The following is a 15615-nucleotide window of genomic DNA, read 5'->3' as shown; positions in this document are numbered from 1 at the left end:
CCCTCGGTATTTTTTGGCCCTGTATTAATACCGTATGGTCTCCGTGATCATTGAATACCATCAATCCACATTTTGTTGCACTAAATCCTAGTCCTAGAGCCTCACACTCCCTTCCGCATATATCTGCCAGTCGCTGTATATCATCTTGACTGTCCGCAAATAAGACAATATCATCAGCATAAAATAGACCTGGAAGCTTCTGCTCAACCATCGCTCCGACCTGTTTGTGTGACAAATTAAATCCAATGTTGCTACCTTCTAGCGCTTTTTCCATCCTCGCCATGTACAGCATGAATAACAGCGGGGACAAAGGGCATCCCTGTCTCAGCCCCTTGCTAATTTCAACGCTGTTTCAAGGCAAAGCTTCGTCGCAGCGCCACCTACCCTCCCGTTGGGCAAGTCCAAAGGACAGCATGCTTCACAGTGGATGAAAAAAAAAAAAGAAAGAAAATGAAGCGATGACGTGCTTTTCACAGTGACCTGCCTTTGGTCCCAGGCTTTTCTGAAGTAAAGACGGGAAGCAAGCAGTTCTTGGAATGCAATATCTGGGGCCTTCGACCGCCATTACCGTCAAAATCTTGCGTGGCCACGACTAAGTAAACGTATGGGGCAGACTTAGCGCCCCCCTCCTAGCTGATTAAGAGCCCCCCCCCCTCCCCTGCCCTCTCGTGCGCACGCCTGTGGGGCAAGGGGTACTATTATGGACACCGTCAAATTTCACCATATTGTAGAATTGAGGAACGTCGACATTTTCGGCCAATCAGAGAGACCATAGCAGCCCATCTTCGCCATCTTGGCCGCTCTGGGCCATCAGAGCCGACAAGATGGCAATTTGGACAACATATGACGCAGTTCGACATCCCCAGGAAAGAGTATTTTATTACACCACAATAGGTGTGAACCAACTAACGGGTTTGTTACACGAGTCCGATTTAGTAGCACGCACGTAGTCTGCTTGAGAGGGTCTAGGTCAAATTATCGAGACCACATCAAATTTTCTTGACTAGCTAGCTCAATCGAACTCATGCAGTAGCGTAGCCAGAAATGTTTTTAGTGGTGGTGGTGGCGGGGGATGGGGGAGCGAACATTTATATATGCTAGCGCGTGTGTTTGTATGTATGAGTGTATATCACATGCAAATTAAAAAAAAAATTCGTGGAGGGTTTGAGTCCGCTGGCTACCCTCCACGATATTGTCAAAATTTCGCCTACGCCAGCGGACTCATGTGCAACTTTGATCATAACGCAATAACCTGATTGTTGAATACTGAATATTTTCCCGAAATATTGGTTCCCGGAGCGTGGGCAAAGCCGACCGAATTAAAGCTACCTGATTCATGCTTTTTTTTGTGTGTGTGTGCTTCTGGAACAGCGCTTCATCACTAGAAGCACCCTCGGCCCGTTTCATTAAGACATTTCAAACCAGCGGGTCACAAAGAACCGTTGAACTTTGTTGGATGCAACATTGGATCTTGTTTTGCATATTCATTCTCTTTCTCCACCCCTACTGACGTGAGACGATTGTCCAAGAAAGCACAACTAAAAGCTGGAATACCAGTTTTACGCATTTATAACTATATATATATGTCTCACAAAGGGAAGTTTAACATCTTGAGTATTATTTTCATGTAAATTTTAGGCGCAATAATTTATGCTTGTGGCTGAAACGTTGCTGGTCGTCATCTGATGAGATAACCAAGACATCCGAAAGTTCATGTAGTGGAATTCGGAACACTTTCAAGTTACGCCATATTGCCAAATTCAGAGCTCTGGTAGGTCCACGTGCAGGGCGTCTTCGCCCATATGTCGGAGTGCCAGAGAGAAACTGACGTTGATGGGACGCACACAGAGGAGAACCGCCGGCTTACCGTTGACGCTGGTGCGATACTCATGCTTCTCTTTCCGTAAACCCTGGTGTAAGCTCGTCTTCGCAAGAATACGCGGTAATTTGCGTTTACACGCCTTCAGATAAGGCCCGACATTCGCATAAAACGAAACATCTGGAAAGCCAGAAATACCTTGCCATCTTCTACCTCGTGTCCGCTTACCCAGCGCGTGCAATGTCGCGCGTTGAAGGCTTTCGTTCTTGAAGTGGCAGAACCGGTCAGTGATTATGGAACAGGTTGAGGTCCTTGGTGACATCGTTTCCCGAAGTTATCCCAAATCTTCTTACGTTGCTGCGTTACTGCAGGAAGAAACAGCGCACAGTGATGCCTGTTCACCAATTTAAGCCGATTTCACGGGGCAGTCTGGCAACGCCACACATCACATGTCTCCGATTCGCAGTTTTTGTTTAGTGAGCGTTCGAAGGGAAGCCCGATAACTTTCCCCTGCTTGAGTGTAACTAAATAATGAATTACCTCGTGTACCGTGCATTATGTAAGGGTGCGCGATAACGAAAAACTGGTCGCAAGTACAGAAACACAGTCTGAGCATGAATTTCGCCTCCGTAGGAGCAGCGCCACGGTAGCGACGACTACCCGTAGCACCTGACTCGAAGAGGGATTTCGCGCAATCCGTGAGAATTTTCTCCGTTATCGCTACAGTGGGGCACTCTCGCACTTTATCTTCAGTTAGATTTGCGCGCCACTTTGCTGGGAGGAAATAATTGCTTTAGGTGTGGTTTTTATTCTTCTTCGTCGTCTCCTTTCGCGGGGTTGTGGTAGTACAGTGTTTGTGACTCGCTGTGGCTGTGTGCTAGGGTAGCAGTGTGCTGTCTGAATGCCTTGAGCGGGGAGCTGCCATGCGTTAAAACGTCGGACGGGTTTGACAAGCGCCTTCGTTCCTCGGCAGTACCGCGAGGTGTAAACACAGTGCGAGCGCGATCACAGGTCCGACATGTTTGACAGCTGATAGCCTCCGGTGGTAATATACATCGGGTAGCGCGAAAGCAGAGACCGCGGAGAGGCGTGTGAAGTGCCCAGCTGCTCGACAAGTCCTCCCCCGTGTTACTGTCTCAGGTCCTGGCATGCTGGGGCACCGCTCGGAGGCCCGGGCCTACGTCAATCGAGACGAGGAGGCGCAACAGCACGCCGATGTGTTCCTCGACTTCGATGACGATCCCGTCAGCAAGCAGGCCATACAGCACGACTGGAGCGGAATGCTCTTCTCGCAGGAAGAGAACCCTTTCGTGGACGAAGACAACGATTTTATTCTCATCGCCGAGTGCAACGAAGTCCACGGACCGATGCCACTCGTGAGTGAGCGCCTCTGTCACTTTGTGTTTGTCTTTGCGCACATGCAAAATAAGCACGATCATACCAAATTCAGCCTCTCACTATGCGCAGTGTGAGCTAAGCCCGTGCCTTGCGCGAACGACGTGAAGTTTGAGCGGTTTGTGGTAGCGAAGTGGTTTCGAAAGCAAAGCATCGTCACTAGCGCTGCCGGTTGGTGTGAGGGGTACTATAACTGTGATATTCGGGCATACCTGTCTTAGTATGCCTCAGCTTATTTGAAATGTTGCACTACATGAGACTAATGCAGTTTCAAGTATGAAAGCAAAATAGTGCTTTACTGTTTGCATATATGTGTGGTAGCTGAATATTTGTGTTCAAACTGAACACACATATTGCTACGTGGTTGTGTGATAGTATTCAGCTACAAGGAAACAAAATATATTTTGGTTTACCATGTAATAATATTGCACTTGTGTGAAACTTGTAATCAGGTTCTTCTTACTTGTGCCTTTCAGATGCACTGAAAATGGGAACCAACCATTTTCAGTGGTGATAGGCACATGGCCTGTGTGGCAATTTCTCGTATGGTACACACCTTTGAATGTGTTTGCCGAGTCATGGAGCATAGTGAAAACAAGCGATATAAATCTTTTGATGGCATCCCGTTCAGCAAAGCACCATTGCAGCGTCGTCCATCCACTTAATTACTACCTCAAGGCTGCACTTATTTCACTAACCTTATTAAAAATGGCCCTCAGGGCCGTGAAAACTGGATTAATAAAGGCGTTGTAACATGCCGTGTGCGGACATGGAGTGACAGCGTCAGCAACATTATGTTTTGTAATTACTCTGCACATCCGTTAAAGGAATGTGTTATTTCCTTATCACATAGTGCGTGCTATGTATGCTCACTATTTGTTTTTTCCAACAGGTAACCATACCTCACAACATAGGAGACAGGGTGGAGAACATAGACATCAATTCATTAGTAATCAGCATACTCTCTGTTGACTATCAGCAAGTAGGAGCGTGAGTATCAATTCAGAAAAATAAGATGCAAATACTACATGCTAGATCAGACAGAACTTGCCGGGTACACTTCTGAACTTCGTACACTTTTAGTCTACTGCAGTTGGATGTAGTGATATATGTACACGAGTGACACGATACCCAGCATTGAGTGTATATAAATGAGCAGTGGGTGTCAGCAGTGGCAGTGGTAGACCTAGTACTGTGATAAGCTCTGGCAGTGCTTTTCCGTAACACCATACTTGTGTTTACTTCTCAGACTTATCGTCTTGAGTGAGTGTCATGCCACATTTACTCATCCTGTTGCCTTTACTCAGTGTTAGGCTAATCCCTGTGGCAATCTCCTGCTCGTCATGAGGTCATGTCTGTCACTGACTGCAGCATGCCTGTCACTGACTGCAACTTTTCCTAATGTTTCTGAACTTACCTAGCCTCATTTGGCAATTTTACAAGCATTGTTACATATCAATGTTTGTGAAAAATTAAAATCTGTTCACCGAAACATTTAGCTCATTGATTTTCTGCTCTTTAATTCAGCCTTCTGATGGGTAAATTAAACAAGCGGGCACGAATTATGACCGGGTTGAAGCTGATAAACCCCTGAAGCATGCGATATTGCCAATATGTAGCAATTTCACTGTGTTCTTATAGCAATGTGATAGCTTCTGCTTTTCCGAGTTTATTGCTGCTTATATGTCACGCCTAAGGGTGAATAATGTATCGGCTTTCTTACAATTTTTCATTCTTTCAGTTCATCAACATTCCCCAAGCTGGACAGCCAAATCTTGATGCCTAGTATACGAGATGATCTGCACATACTTGTCAACTACTCTGTCATGTTGGATCCCAAAGCAAGGGGCTTTGTTCGTCCCATGTGTATTGCCTATGCATCATCTGACAAAGGGTAAGATATTGTGAAATTGTGTGCTTTATGATGTGACCTGGGAGTGTAGTGTTAAAATTAACATAATGTTTTGGCAACTCAAAGTACATATCCTAACCTTATGCGGAGGGTATCATTTGAATTGTTTATCAGCAAAGCGAGTGCTTTGAAGCTTGTGTTGTGATAACAATCGTAACTTTTACAGTCATTCATAAACCTTGCATGCATTCTAAAAGGAAATTCATTCCAACTTTCAGGAAATTGGTGAAACACGCACGCTACATTCGATCCGCACTGATTGAGGTAATGTAATATTTACCTTGTTTCATCTTTTGGAATTTTCGTGTTTCATCACTGTTCATGACACTTCTATCCTTTTTTTCTTTGTTACCCTTTCCTGGACATTCCCATTCAAGGCATCTTTAGCACTGAAGCTATACAACATCAAATATTTTGTTCAAGGAATCAGAAACCTTCTCAAGGACGTCAAATATACTAGAAGATGTATGTGCTATACTTTCATTTCTTCATGCTGTTAAAACTATGCATGTTACCTGCGAAAGTCTTTGTGAATGCTTGCTGTAGGCCATAAATTTTAATGTTGTCCCTTAAGCTGATTAATAAGCTCATAGCATCAGAATAGCGTTATTTCTTGTGATGTATAAATAATTCTTGTACGTATGTCTCAACTTATCTGGCTTTTCATAATCCAGTCACAATTTATGGGCCCTCAGTTTAATCAAGTCAGGTACTAATATAGCGATAACAGATCTAACAAATTATTGTAAATAAGTAAATCTAAAATGTTTTCTTTGTCAGTGTGTCATGAAAACTTGCTTGTAATAAAGTTTTCTCAGGCAGTAAACATAAGATAGCCTGATAATGATAATTAAACTATATTTGTGTGTTTGTTGCAACCTTATTTTTGAGGACATTTAACTGCACAACTTTTCTGTGAAAGGTCTACTTACACTATTAATGAGGCTTCTTTACATGACGATTGGTTTAACACCTTGTTTCTTTTCTTCTTGTGCCACCAGTAAACGTCGGGTGCGGGCAACGCCTGGATAAATTGAATGGATCGTCCATCTCCGAGGCAAGCTTTCACGAGTCGCTCAACAAGTACGAAGACATGCTCGAATCTGCACTTCAGGAGATAGAAGACTCTCTGGCGGCTGGCTGCCCATTTGATGCAAGTGCTGTGCTTTGCCTTACTTTTTAAAGATTTAATTTTTCTTAACAAGCACTGTTCGTATTGTTACGAAATGCATGATAAAATAGTAAACAAGGCAAGAAAAGGAATCATGCAGACGCCTTTGTTGCCTCATGTCCTGTCTTATCGCACAGTTTGTGTCAATTAATCTATAACAACTAGCATGGCTATCAACCCTATTGTTAAGTGTGTCAGCAGCTGCGAAAGCACGTGAGTAGTTAACATTCTGTTTTTAACCCTGGAAAACCTGAACACCATTCCGCAGTATGTAAAATTAGAATGAGTTGTTCCTACTTGTATCTGGCCGTAAGGAGTGCATTTGTACAAAAAAGAATAAATGTTAAAGGAAAAGGTATGTATTTAGTATACCGTAAAATCCAGAGTATACCGTAAAATCCTACCTCTCTTTTTTTGGGAGGTTTGAAATATGCACCCCCTTCTCTACTCCCGCCATTTTCACTGTTTCATTATCTGTTTTATTCGCCCGAAATGTGTGGATAAAAACAGTGAATGCATGCACATTCAATGAAGCATTTCATTAGAACCAGGCTGTGCATTCTTGATCCGTGACCGAGCAAGCACCCCCCCCCCCCTCCAAATCATCTCAGATTATCCATCACCGTAGAGGGGGGGGGGGTGCTTGCTCGGGATTTTACGGTATATGAATAAATCAGTCGCTGGGGCGGTTACCTAGCAGAGACCCTAAGACGTAAGAAATGATAGCTATGAGCCTTGAGTACCATGTTGACCTTGTTGCCTTGTTTGCCGATCTTTAGACTGAACATGCTCGCCGCATCAAGTGCCAAGCTAAGGACTTGGTGCGTCATCTGCTGAATCTACCAAGGCTCAGCCCTGAACTGGAGCGCTTCCTACAGTTTGCCACTGAGAAGGAGCCGCCTCACGAGGTCTGGGCTTTGTGCTTCTTTTAAAACATTCTTAGGGCATGTGACCATCCTTCACAGAACTGCCAAGGGGTCAAGTTCTCATGTTTGTACAGTGCCATCCGTGAGGTTTGATACCTGAATTTGAAGCAGTACAATCTTACATTCAACTGGCTCCCATTGGCACATGATGTTCTTTGCACCAGTGTTGAGGTTTTCAGCTTTGCTACCAGAGAAAGCATACTTGTGCAAAGCCTTCAGCTGCTCTCAGAGCATCTGCCTGGCATCTCTCTGCAGTCTAAAATTTAACAAAGATAAAGATAGCACCAGAAATTTTATTTCTTGTATATCTTTTTTTGTTTGTTTGTTTGTTTGTGCATCTTGGGAGAACCAGAGTTCACTGTATTATGTTCTCACTTTGAAAAACTACATTTGTGGTACTGGCACGTAAAACCCCCTAAATTATTAAAGCTAGGTTTAAATGAGCAGATATACCCAGTAAAGTGGCCATGACAATGACCACCGCCACTGTAGCTCAACTGGTAGAGCATCGGACCCATTATTGGAAGGTTGCAGTTTCGGTCCCTGCCGGCGGCAAGTTATCTTTTCATCCACTTTAATTTCTTCACATTTATATCCTAATTACTACAAATAACATCCCCTATACTTTCTTTGGCTTGATTGTCTGTCAGTTCTCATTATTAATGTTGCGTCTAACAAAGAAAAACAAGCCCCTAAAATTCCCCTTCTTTCGTTTATATTTGGTCATGTGACACGCTGTGGAACTTAGGCCACTGTGATGGACAGTTGAGACTGCCTGTGATTTGTATGAACTGTTGAGGAAACGAATTTTTGCCCATTTGCAGTTGCCCACAGCTGCCAGTATTGCGGTTTTATTAAGCCGACAAAAACTATTAAAGCAAGTTTGGTTAATGTAGCGGTTATATGGTAGAAAGCGTGCATTTGTAGACACATGCAGAAATGCCTCTTTACAGCCAATTCTCTTCCAATAATATAATCGATGCTTAGGATAGTCTAGTGTGGCAGCATGATGCTGCAGAAGGTGGAACAAAGCTACGTAAAGAGGCTTATTGCTTTTTTTGAGCGTCTGAACAGTGGGTGTGTTTGCAGACACTGTCTGCTTTCCTAACAGGCAGCTTATCAGTGGAGCTGGAGACGTGATAACAAGTCCTTTTGTCTTTTTGTCTGATAGTACTACCTGCTCTCCCTGTACCTCTCTTATCCGGAAAAGCTCACATACTAGTGCCCTTGTGTGTGTACGCAGTTACATAGTAGCAGCTGTTTGTTTAGGAACTGCCCTTCATGGCATGTTTGCTAAGCTAGCTTTGAGATAATAACACCGCAGCGGACTATTTTGCAGAGGTACAAAGAAATCGTGGGCTTTTGGTGCAGGGAGAATGTGTCATTCAGTTTTTGCTGTCATGATCCTTTTGGTCAAGTTGCATTGCTATTACAATTATTGCCTTTAGAAACTTCTGAACATTGTGGTATAATCTTCTGAATGTTCTTCAAAGCTATGTGAAGGAAAGACATTCTAGAGAAGAATGCGTTTCTACCTAAGCACTTCTACCAGCGTAGCCAGGGGGTTGGTTTTGAGGATTTACCCCCTCCTCCCCCTTGAAGTACTTACGTTTTGCAGCTGTACACCAACGCCCACTCATACAAACACATGCAAGAACACACATGAATGGAGGGTGACTCCCCCTCCTTAAAAAAAAAATTTCGGGCTGTGTTACTGACAGCTACTAGAAGGTTAACCCTTTGAGACGCTATGTACACAATTGTGTACACCACTTGTTTTTGCTATTTGTATTGACTAGGGGCTAAGAAAGAGCAAGATTCCTTGAGCGTTCAATGAATTGAACCTCCTGCATAATAAATCTCTCTTCATTTAACTTAATTTTGCAGTGTACTGTTGCATATGATCACTTTGCTGAAGGCACTACCATATTCGACGAGTCGTTCGACGTGCCGCTTCCCGTGACCCACGTTAAAAGTATAATTTTTCTTTACTCAGCATGGACGTAACCAAAAACGAATTTGCATGATATTTCTAGCCTGAGATTTCATTCTATTTATGCAAAAACACAGCATGAATTACTTCAGAATAAATAGATATTTAATTACAAAGTGATTAGGAATGATTACTATAACGCATATAAATCAATCAAAGTATTCCAACATTATTTTTGTTGCAATATAATATTGAGTGCCCTGAAATAACATTGTATCGATTTGACGCATTTACAGACAGTTTTTCATGGGTGGCGTCTGAAAGGGTTAATAAAAAGGAGATGATGTAAAGTCTTCAGCTAATATTACTAGTGGGAAACCTAGAATATCAGATAGTTTAGACACCACATGAAAAATGGATAGTGCTCAACTTGCACAGCTTTTTTTGCGCTTTTACGTGGCCATATTCAAAGAAAAAAATTTAAGCTTCTTTTATGGTTGTTGTTGTCTAGTTGTGCTATTTACAAGTCACACAACATTGCTTTGAAGCACTGGAACATTTTTCGTTGACAGCTATACATTGATTTTCTGTTAGGTCATTACAGGTGGATAAATAAGCACTGATACTTCTGAGTCTGTGTTTTGGTAGATGTGGATGACTTCTGACTATCTTGGTAGCTATAGACCTTATGCAAAATTGCTGCCATCTGTCGGAGGTTTGATGAAACTACCGATTCGGCGCCATGTTGGAGGCTTGTGTCTGAATCGCTGCTATAACTTCTTGCTTGTATCTGCGTTGATAGTCGGCAGTCGGGGCATAAGAATGTCAGACGAGCCTGTACACGTTACCAGCATTTCCTAGTTTTTACCTTGGCTGCTGACCCGAAGGTCGCGGGATCGAATCCCGGCCGCGGCGGCTGCATTTTCGATGGAGGCGAAAATGTCTGAGGCCCGTGTACTTAGATTTAGGTGCACGTTAAAGAACCCCAGGTGGTCAAAATTTCCGGAGCCCTCCACTACGGCGTCTCTCATAATCATATCGTGGTTTTGGGACGTTAAACCCCAGATATTATTATTATTATATTAGTTTTTACCTTGGCAATTATTACGTGTGAAGAACTGCCTCGCAACGAGAAGAAGGTACATGTTTGTCACCGAGTCACATGTAAGCCGGTCGTCGCTCAGACTGAAGCTTTGCGCTTGGTTGTAAATTTTGTCTGCGTTGTTATATAGCTATCGGAATATCATGCGTGTGGTTTAGCGCGCGACGCGGCTGAGCACAGCGATGACGGTAAGAAAGTGCTGTTGACCCATTTCAAAGTGTATTTCATAAGGGACAGCTATGTCGACCTAATGCATTGTGCATCTTATTTAAAAAAAAAAAAACGTTATCCTGTTTCAGTAAGGTAAAAAGTTGGGCGAGTTGGTGTTGGTTCATGATAAACGGAAGGGTGCGATACTACAGTACACAAGGAAGAAGATGGACGCCTCGTCCCGTGTCCATCTTCTTCCTTGTGTACCATAGTATCGCGCCCTTCCGTTTATCGTTATCCTGTTTGTTGTTTTTGAAACAATGTAATCACTGATGTGTTTTGCATAGCGGTACCGCACGATCAAAATGTAAAAAAGGTCCGCTTCTCACGCACGTGGAAAGTGAACACGAAACGCGTTAGTTACTCCAAGAAGTAGGCGCCGATTAGCTAGTATTTTATTGAATAGCCTTCCGACATGTACTCGTAAATAACACGATCCGCCAAGAGTATTCGCGTTCACATCGTCGCTTTTGGGGCCTACTCGCGCCTTACAATTTCAACCCGTTGCAGCAAGGCAGTTTTGCGTCGCCGACTGAACGCTTGCGAAACCACCTCAGCGTGTAACCAACGGTAGCACACTGATGGTCGAATGTAATACATCTGTGGGAACAGCATTTTTTTTTTCAGTTTCATACGAAAAGTGCCCCACAAAAGCATCTGTTAATATTTCATAGAACACAGGGGTGGATACAGGATTTTTTTCCAAAGGGCGATCAGCGTCAGCTGGGAGAACCTGACATGTGCTCTTCTTGGGGTATAAATAAAAAAAAAGTAGGGGGGAGGGGGTGTCAGGCCATCTGGGCCGCCTCTCTGAATTCGGCAGTGATAGCACATGAAATGCTTGAAAAATACGCACAGTTAAGCAATTCGCGCGCAAAGCACGCCGCCAGACGCTACCTTTTTAAACTACACAATCGAAAACAAACTGCAAACAACACGTTCCGGCACAATCGGTTCGTTCGCTGAGAATCGATGACACGCACTAGCTACCTGTCTAACATGTAATTGTTATCGAAATGAAATAAACAAACTAATGCTGTCAACAGCAGCGCAGGCATGCGCGATCGAGTAGCCGTGATGTAGCTTTGGAGCTTGTACACGAAGTCGGCTTGTCTGTGCCTGCAAAAGTACACGGCGCGAAAACTGTCTCGTTCTGGCATGACACGAAAGGGTGTTCTCCGATGAGTGCCGATGCCGTCACATACCGCGTCTATTAAGAACGGCGAACGTAAACACGCCGTTAATCGTAAGGCCGGAGCAACGGAACGATCTGCCGCTTCCCGTCAGCCGCAAGGAAATCTAATAACACATGGAGGCTAGTTTCCTGCTAACCTTTCTTCAGCATCCCATTTTCCTCAATCTCAGCAACACATCACACGAAAATATGTCGGCATTGCCGTTCCTATCAGCCGCCACACGTCGATAAGTACGCTCCGTGTGTGCACATGCGGAGCGCGCTTAGCCTTCAACATGGCGGAAATGCACACTGCGGCCGCTAGATGGCAGCAGATTTTGCATAAGGTCTATATGAAGTCTTTTTTTTATAGTGGTCTTCTGGAAACAATGCAGTGGCTAAAATTAGGAGCAAACAAACTGTAATCATTGTTATAGTTAAGCAAATCTCAGATCAGAGTGTAAGTAGGTTAAAGACAAGATGATTGATGCTAGTATGATAAAGTTTGGACAGATAATTTAACATTCGTCTCCTTCACATTAAATTCTGTGAGCGCTAGTTCTTAGAGGCATTTCTAAAGAAATGGTAGACCTTTTCGAGTATATTCAAATTTACACGTCCTCAGAAGCACACTTCCTAGCCCTCACTCACTGATTTGAAGTTGCCAGTTATATGTTCAGCTTCATTGCTTTTTAAACTTTCATTTTTCTGTTACTTATAAACATTGTTTTATCATCAAACTAGCTGAATGTTGCTAACTGAAGGGTTTGTGTCTACTGCTTTATAAGGCATGTGCTGAAACTTGTTTAAAACGCACTGCCAAAGAGCAGCCTTCACAAAGTAACAAATGCTGACAACACAGACATTTGCAAACGATCAAATCTAGTGATTGATTGCAATATATATAGAGCTTGCCAGTTTGCTAAAAATCAGTTGTTAGTAATGCTTTAGTACTAGTTTATTGAGCCCTGTCATCATTTTATCCTTAGTGAAGTGATTCAGCACTACTTTTCAATGACTTGTATAGCGATATACTTTGTGGCGGTTAAGCACAATTATTGCACGTCTTGAACAGTGTTTAGATTCCTTGTGAATGAAATGTCCTGTAGATGCGGTAGTTGACACATATATATAGAAATTACATATGAATGGCAAAAACAGCAAGTAACCTTGTTTCAACATATCCAGCCCAGGGAGCTGAAGATCCCGTTTCAGAGGGACTACGAACATGGCCTGGTGCCGTTGAGAGACATCTGGAAGAAAGGCTTCATCCTCTGCATCTACTGGCTATACGTCTCATACAAGGTGATTAGCTTTACAAGCACTGGCATCCTATTCTGGAGCCGCCACGGGGGTCTAGTGGTTATGCTGCTTGACTGCTGACCCGCAGGTCGCGGTATCGAATCTCGGCCATGGCGCCGCATTTTCATTTTGGGCGAAAATGCTTGAGGCCGGTGTACTTAAATTTAGGTGCACGTTAAAGAACCCCAGAGGGTCGAAATTTCCTGAGCCCTCCATTACTGTGTCTCTCATAATCATATCGTGGTTTTGGGACGTTAAACCCCAACGATTATTATTCCTGTTCTGGATATGTGCATTGGTAGCTTAGCAGGTAGTGTGTTGTGCTGCTAAGGTCGAGGATGCAGGTTTCATTTCCATCCATGGCGGACGCTGCGTTTTGATGGGGTTGAAATGCAAAAGCGCCCATGTACTTGAGATTTAGGTGCGCTTTAAAGAGGTCTAGGTGGTCAAAATTTATGTGGAATTGCCCACTACAGCATGCCTCATAATCATACTGTGGTATTGGCATGCAAAACCCCAGAATTTGAAATGAACCAAACTGTCCTGGATATCTCTGTGTTATTTGTGCCCAAATTTACTGCCATTAGAGAAGTCTGGGAAGGCCCTCTGGTGGTTTGAACTACATGTGGGAAGAGAGAGAATGAAAATGTATTTTGAAAATGTAGCTTTGGAGAGGCTTGTTTAATCCAGAATGCCTCAAGCTCGGGCCTGGCAGTTTTGTCTGTCATCTGTGTCCGCTGTTTTAGAAGCAGCACTTCTTGTGGTGAGATCCTGTGTTTGCGAAATTGGTCGGAAAATGCTGAAACCATTCCTAAAATGATTGTGCTTTAGAGGGAAGATTTGTAATGTGCTACTGCTCTAAGAAAGGATAACAATTAATCGGTATTTGTGACTCGGGGAGCTTGATTACGGTGTGAAACTGTCTGTTTTGCCTTTGCTATCTAGCTATGTTTTGACTTTCATTTCATGTATTGTTATTTGCGCTGATGTACTGGGCAGCTGTGTTCAGCTGTTCTACCTGTACATTTATAATGCATGCTTTCCTTACGTAATACAGAAAACAGTTTATGAAGAGTTTTGTTTGAAATGACATTCTTTAAACTTAGCAGGGATTAAAAAAGAAAAGTCACCAACGAGTACAGTACTTTGTTATGTGGAACTTTAGTGCAGCTGCTCAGGTGCTTTGGTCTTGCGATACATGAAGCGAAGATTTAAAGAAATAGTTCGAATATGAGCAACTTTGCCTTCTTGACATTAGAAAAAATCTTATCAAGTTTATGTCTTCACAGAATGTCAACAGCATGTTGCTTAACTATGGATGGCTTGAGTTTCGTAGTCACAAAATTCTTTCTAATTGCTGACAAAGCTTTTCTTTTAAGAGATGTGCATGCATGTCTTAGCGGTGGCGATGACTTTCTGCTTCGGCGGTGCGAGCCTGTGGATTGTACCATTGGTGTCGTGGAGCCTTTGCACAGGCAGCTCATTTATCCTCAGTGCCAAATGAAGCACTTTCACTGGTTGTGTCACTCACTGTTCAGTAGTATGGCTGACGCAGACAATGTGTTGTGCGGCACATTGCACTGGTGTGTGGGTGCATTTCATAGCAGCCTCCAATAATGTTAGCCTCCACTAACAGACCACCAGTGCACCGCTTTATGTCCAGTTACGGTGTCGGCGGACATGCTCTACACACTGCTTACTAATGGAGTCATCGGCGAATAGACAGTAGCGCACTAGTACTGTGGCGCAACCTCTTGTCCACCGCAGATCGACCTCTGCTAATGCAACGTTGTGTTTTCTTAGTAGCAACTTTCCTCCTCCACTTTCGTATTCTACGCCATGACTGATTTATTATCCGCTGTGCTCTGCATTCACTCTCATACATCTCTGTGCTAATTGTTCACTTGGTTATGCCGACTGTGTGAAACATTCATACGGGTGTTTATGAGTAACACTTTAAAGGGGTCATGAAGCACCCCTTGGGCTGATTGAAAAAACACATCCTGCGGAAAGCTGACACGGCTATGAACTGCTCTGCCAAATATTACAGTCGTGCGCGCCGCGTAATGGCCACAAGCGGAGCGCGAAGTTGCCGTTTCCCCAGGCACCCTCTTTTCAAACAGAGGCCGGTTCTCACTCTCGTCGGTGGGCGGGGCGTCTGTCCGCTGTACGTCGCAAGAGACATAGCATGCTTATTGGCCAATAGCCGACGTAAATCGAGAGCGGCGTTCGGATCAGATGCGCTTCTTGCCGCGGGGTGCCGCCACTTGCCGGCGCCGCACTCCTCAGTACACGGTAGCCGCACTCGCGCAAGCGAATCACAGCGGGAGAGCGATCGCGTTTCATGACGCGCGCTGGCGTAACTTCTTTCCCCCATGCCATCCCTCCCTGTCTAGCTTCCAGTGCGCTCGCCGGCACGAGAAAAGAGAGAAAGCGCTGGGAGCGTGCGCCAAACCCCCGTAACTCCGCTGATTCTTGACGGATTCGAGAAATTTTTGCGGCAATCGATTCGGGAGGCAGTACACTCCGATACCGAGGCCATTAGATCATTACTTAGAAAAGTGGTTCATGACCCCTTTAATAGTCGTACGGTTGAAACTACTATATAAAACGAATACGGAGATAACAAAGGGATTAAGAAATTGCCCGCAGCTTTAGCAATGAAACAGGT

The 15615-nt window shown here is 43.9% G+C and overlaps 2 protein-coding genes across 4 annotated transcripts in view; one reads left to right on the top strand and one right to left on the bottom strand.

Moving 5' to 3' along the window:
- Nucleotides 1-1924, bottom strand: part of LOC119396256 (uncharacterized) — a 33359-nt gene extending 31435 nt beyond the window's left edge. Inside the window, exon 1 of the mRNA XM_037663390.2 lies at nucleotides 1868-1924. The gene's annotated coding sequence lies outside the window, so the exon portion shown is untranslated. The remainder of the gene's footprint in view (nucleotides 1-1867) is intronic.
- A 357-nt stretch (nucleotides 1925-2281) lies between these two features.
- Nucleotides 2282-15615, top strand: part of LOC119396255 (uncharacterized) — a 44716-nt gene continuing 31382 nt past the window's right edge. For 2 of the 3 annotated variants that reach the window (XM_049417021.1, XM_049417020.1), the window contains exons 1-9: nucleotides 2282-2517; nucleotides 2960-3195; nucleotides 4107-4204; nucleotides 4956-5108; nucleotides 5345-5390; nucleotides 5504-5591; nucleotides 6128-6286; nucleotides 7084-7205; nucleotides 12831-12947. In XM_049417021.1, the coding sequence (XP_049272978.1) occupies nucleotides 2968-3195; nucleotides 4107-4204; nucleotides 4956-5108; nucleotides 5345-5390; nucleotides 5504-5591; nucleotides 6128-6286; nucleotides 7084-7205; nucleotides 12831-12947 (1011 nt within the window). In that variant the 5' untranslated portion in view covers nucleotides 2282-2517; nucleotides 2960-2967. Of the gene's footprint in view, nucleotides 2518-2959; nucleotides 3196-4106; nucleotides 4205-4955; nucleotides 5109-5344; nucleotides 5391-5503; nucleotides 5592-6127; nucleotides 6287-7076; nucleotides 7206-12830; nucleotides 12948-15615 lie in introns of all 3 variants that reach the window. The other variant, XM_037663379.2, reaches the window with a different exon arrangement.

Source organism: Rhipicephalus sanguineus, chromosome 6 (assembly GCF_013339695.2).
Source record: "Rhipicephalus sanguineus isolate Rsan-2018 chromosome 6, BIME_Rsan_1.4, whole genome shotgun sequence".
In the NCBI taxonomy this organism is placed as follows: domain Eukaryota; kingdom Metazoa; phylum Arthropoda; class Arachnida; order Ixodida; family Ixodidae; genus Rhipicephalus; species Rhipicephalus sanguineus.
Note: the sequence above shows the minus strand (reverse complement) of the source record. Positions and strands in the feature narration are given on the sequence as shown.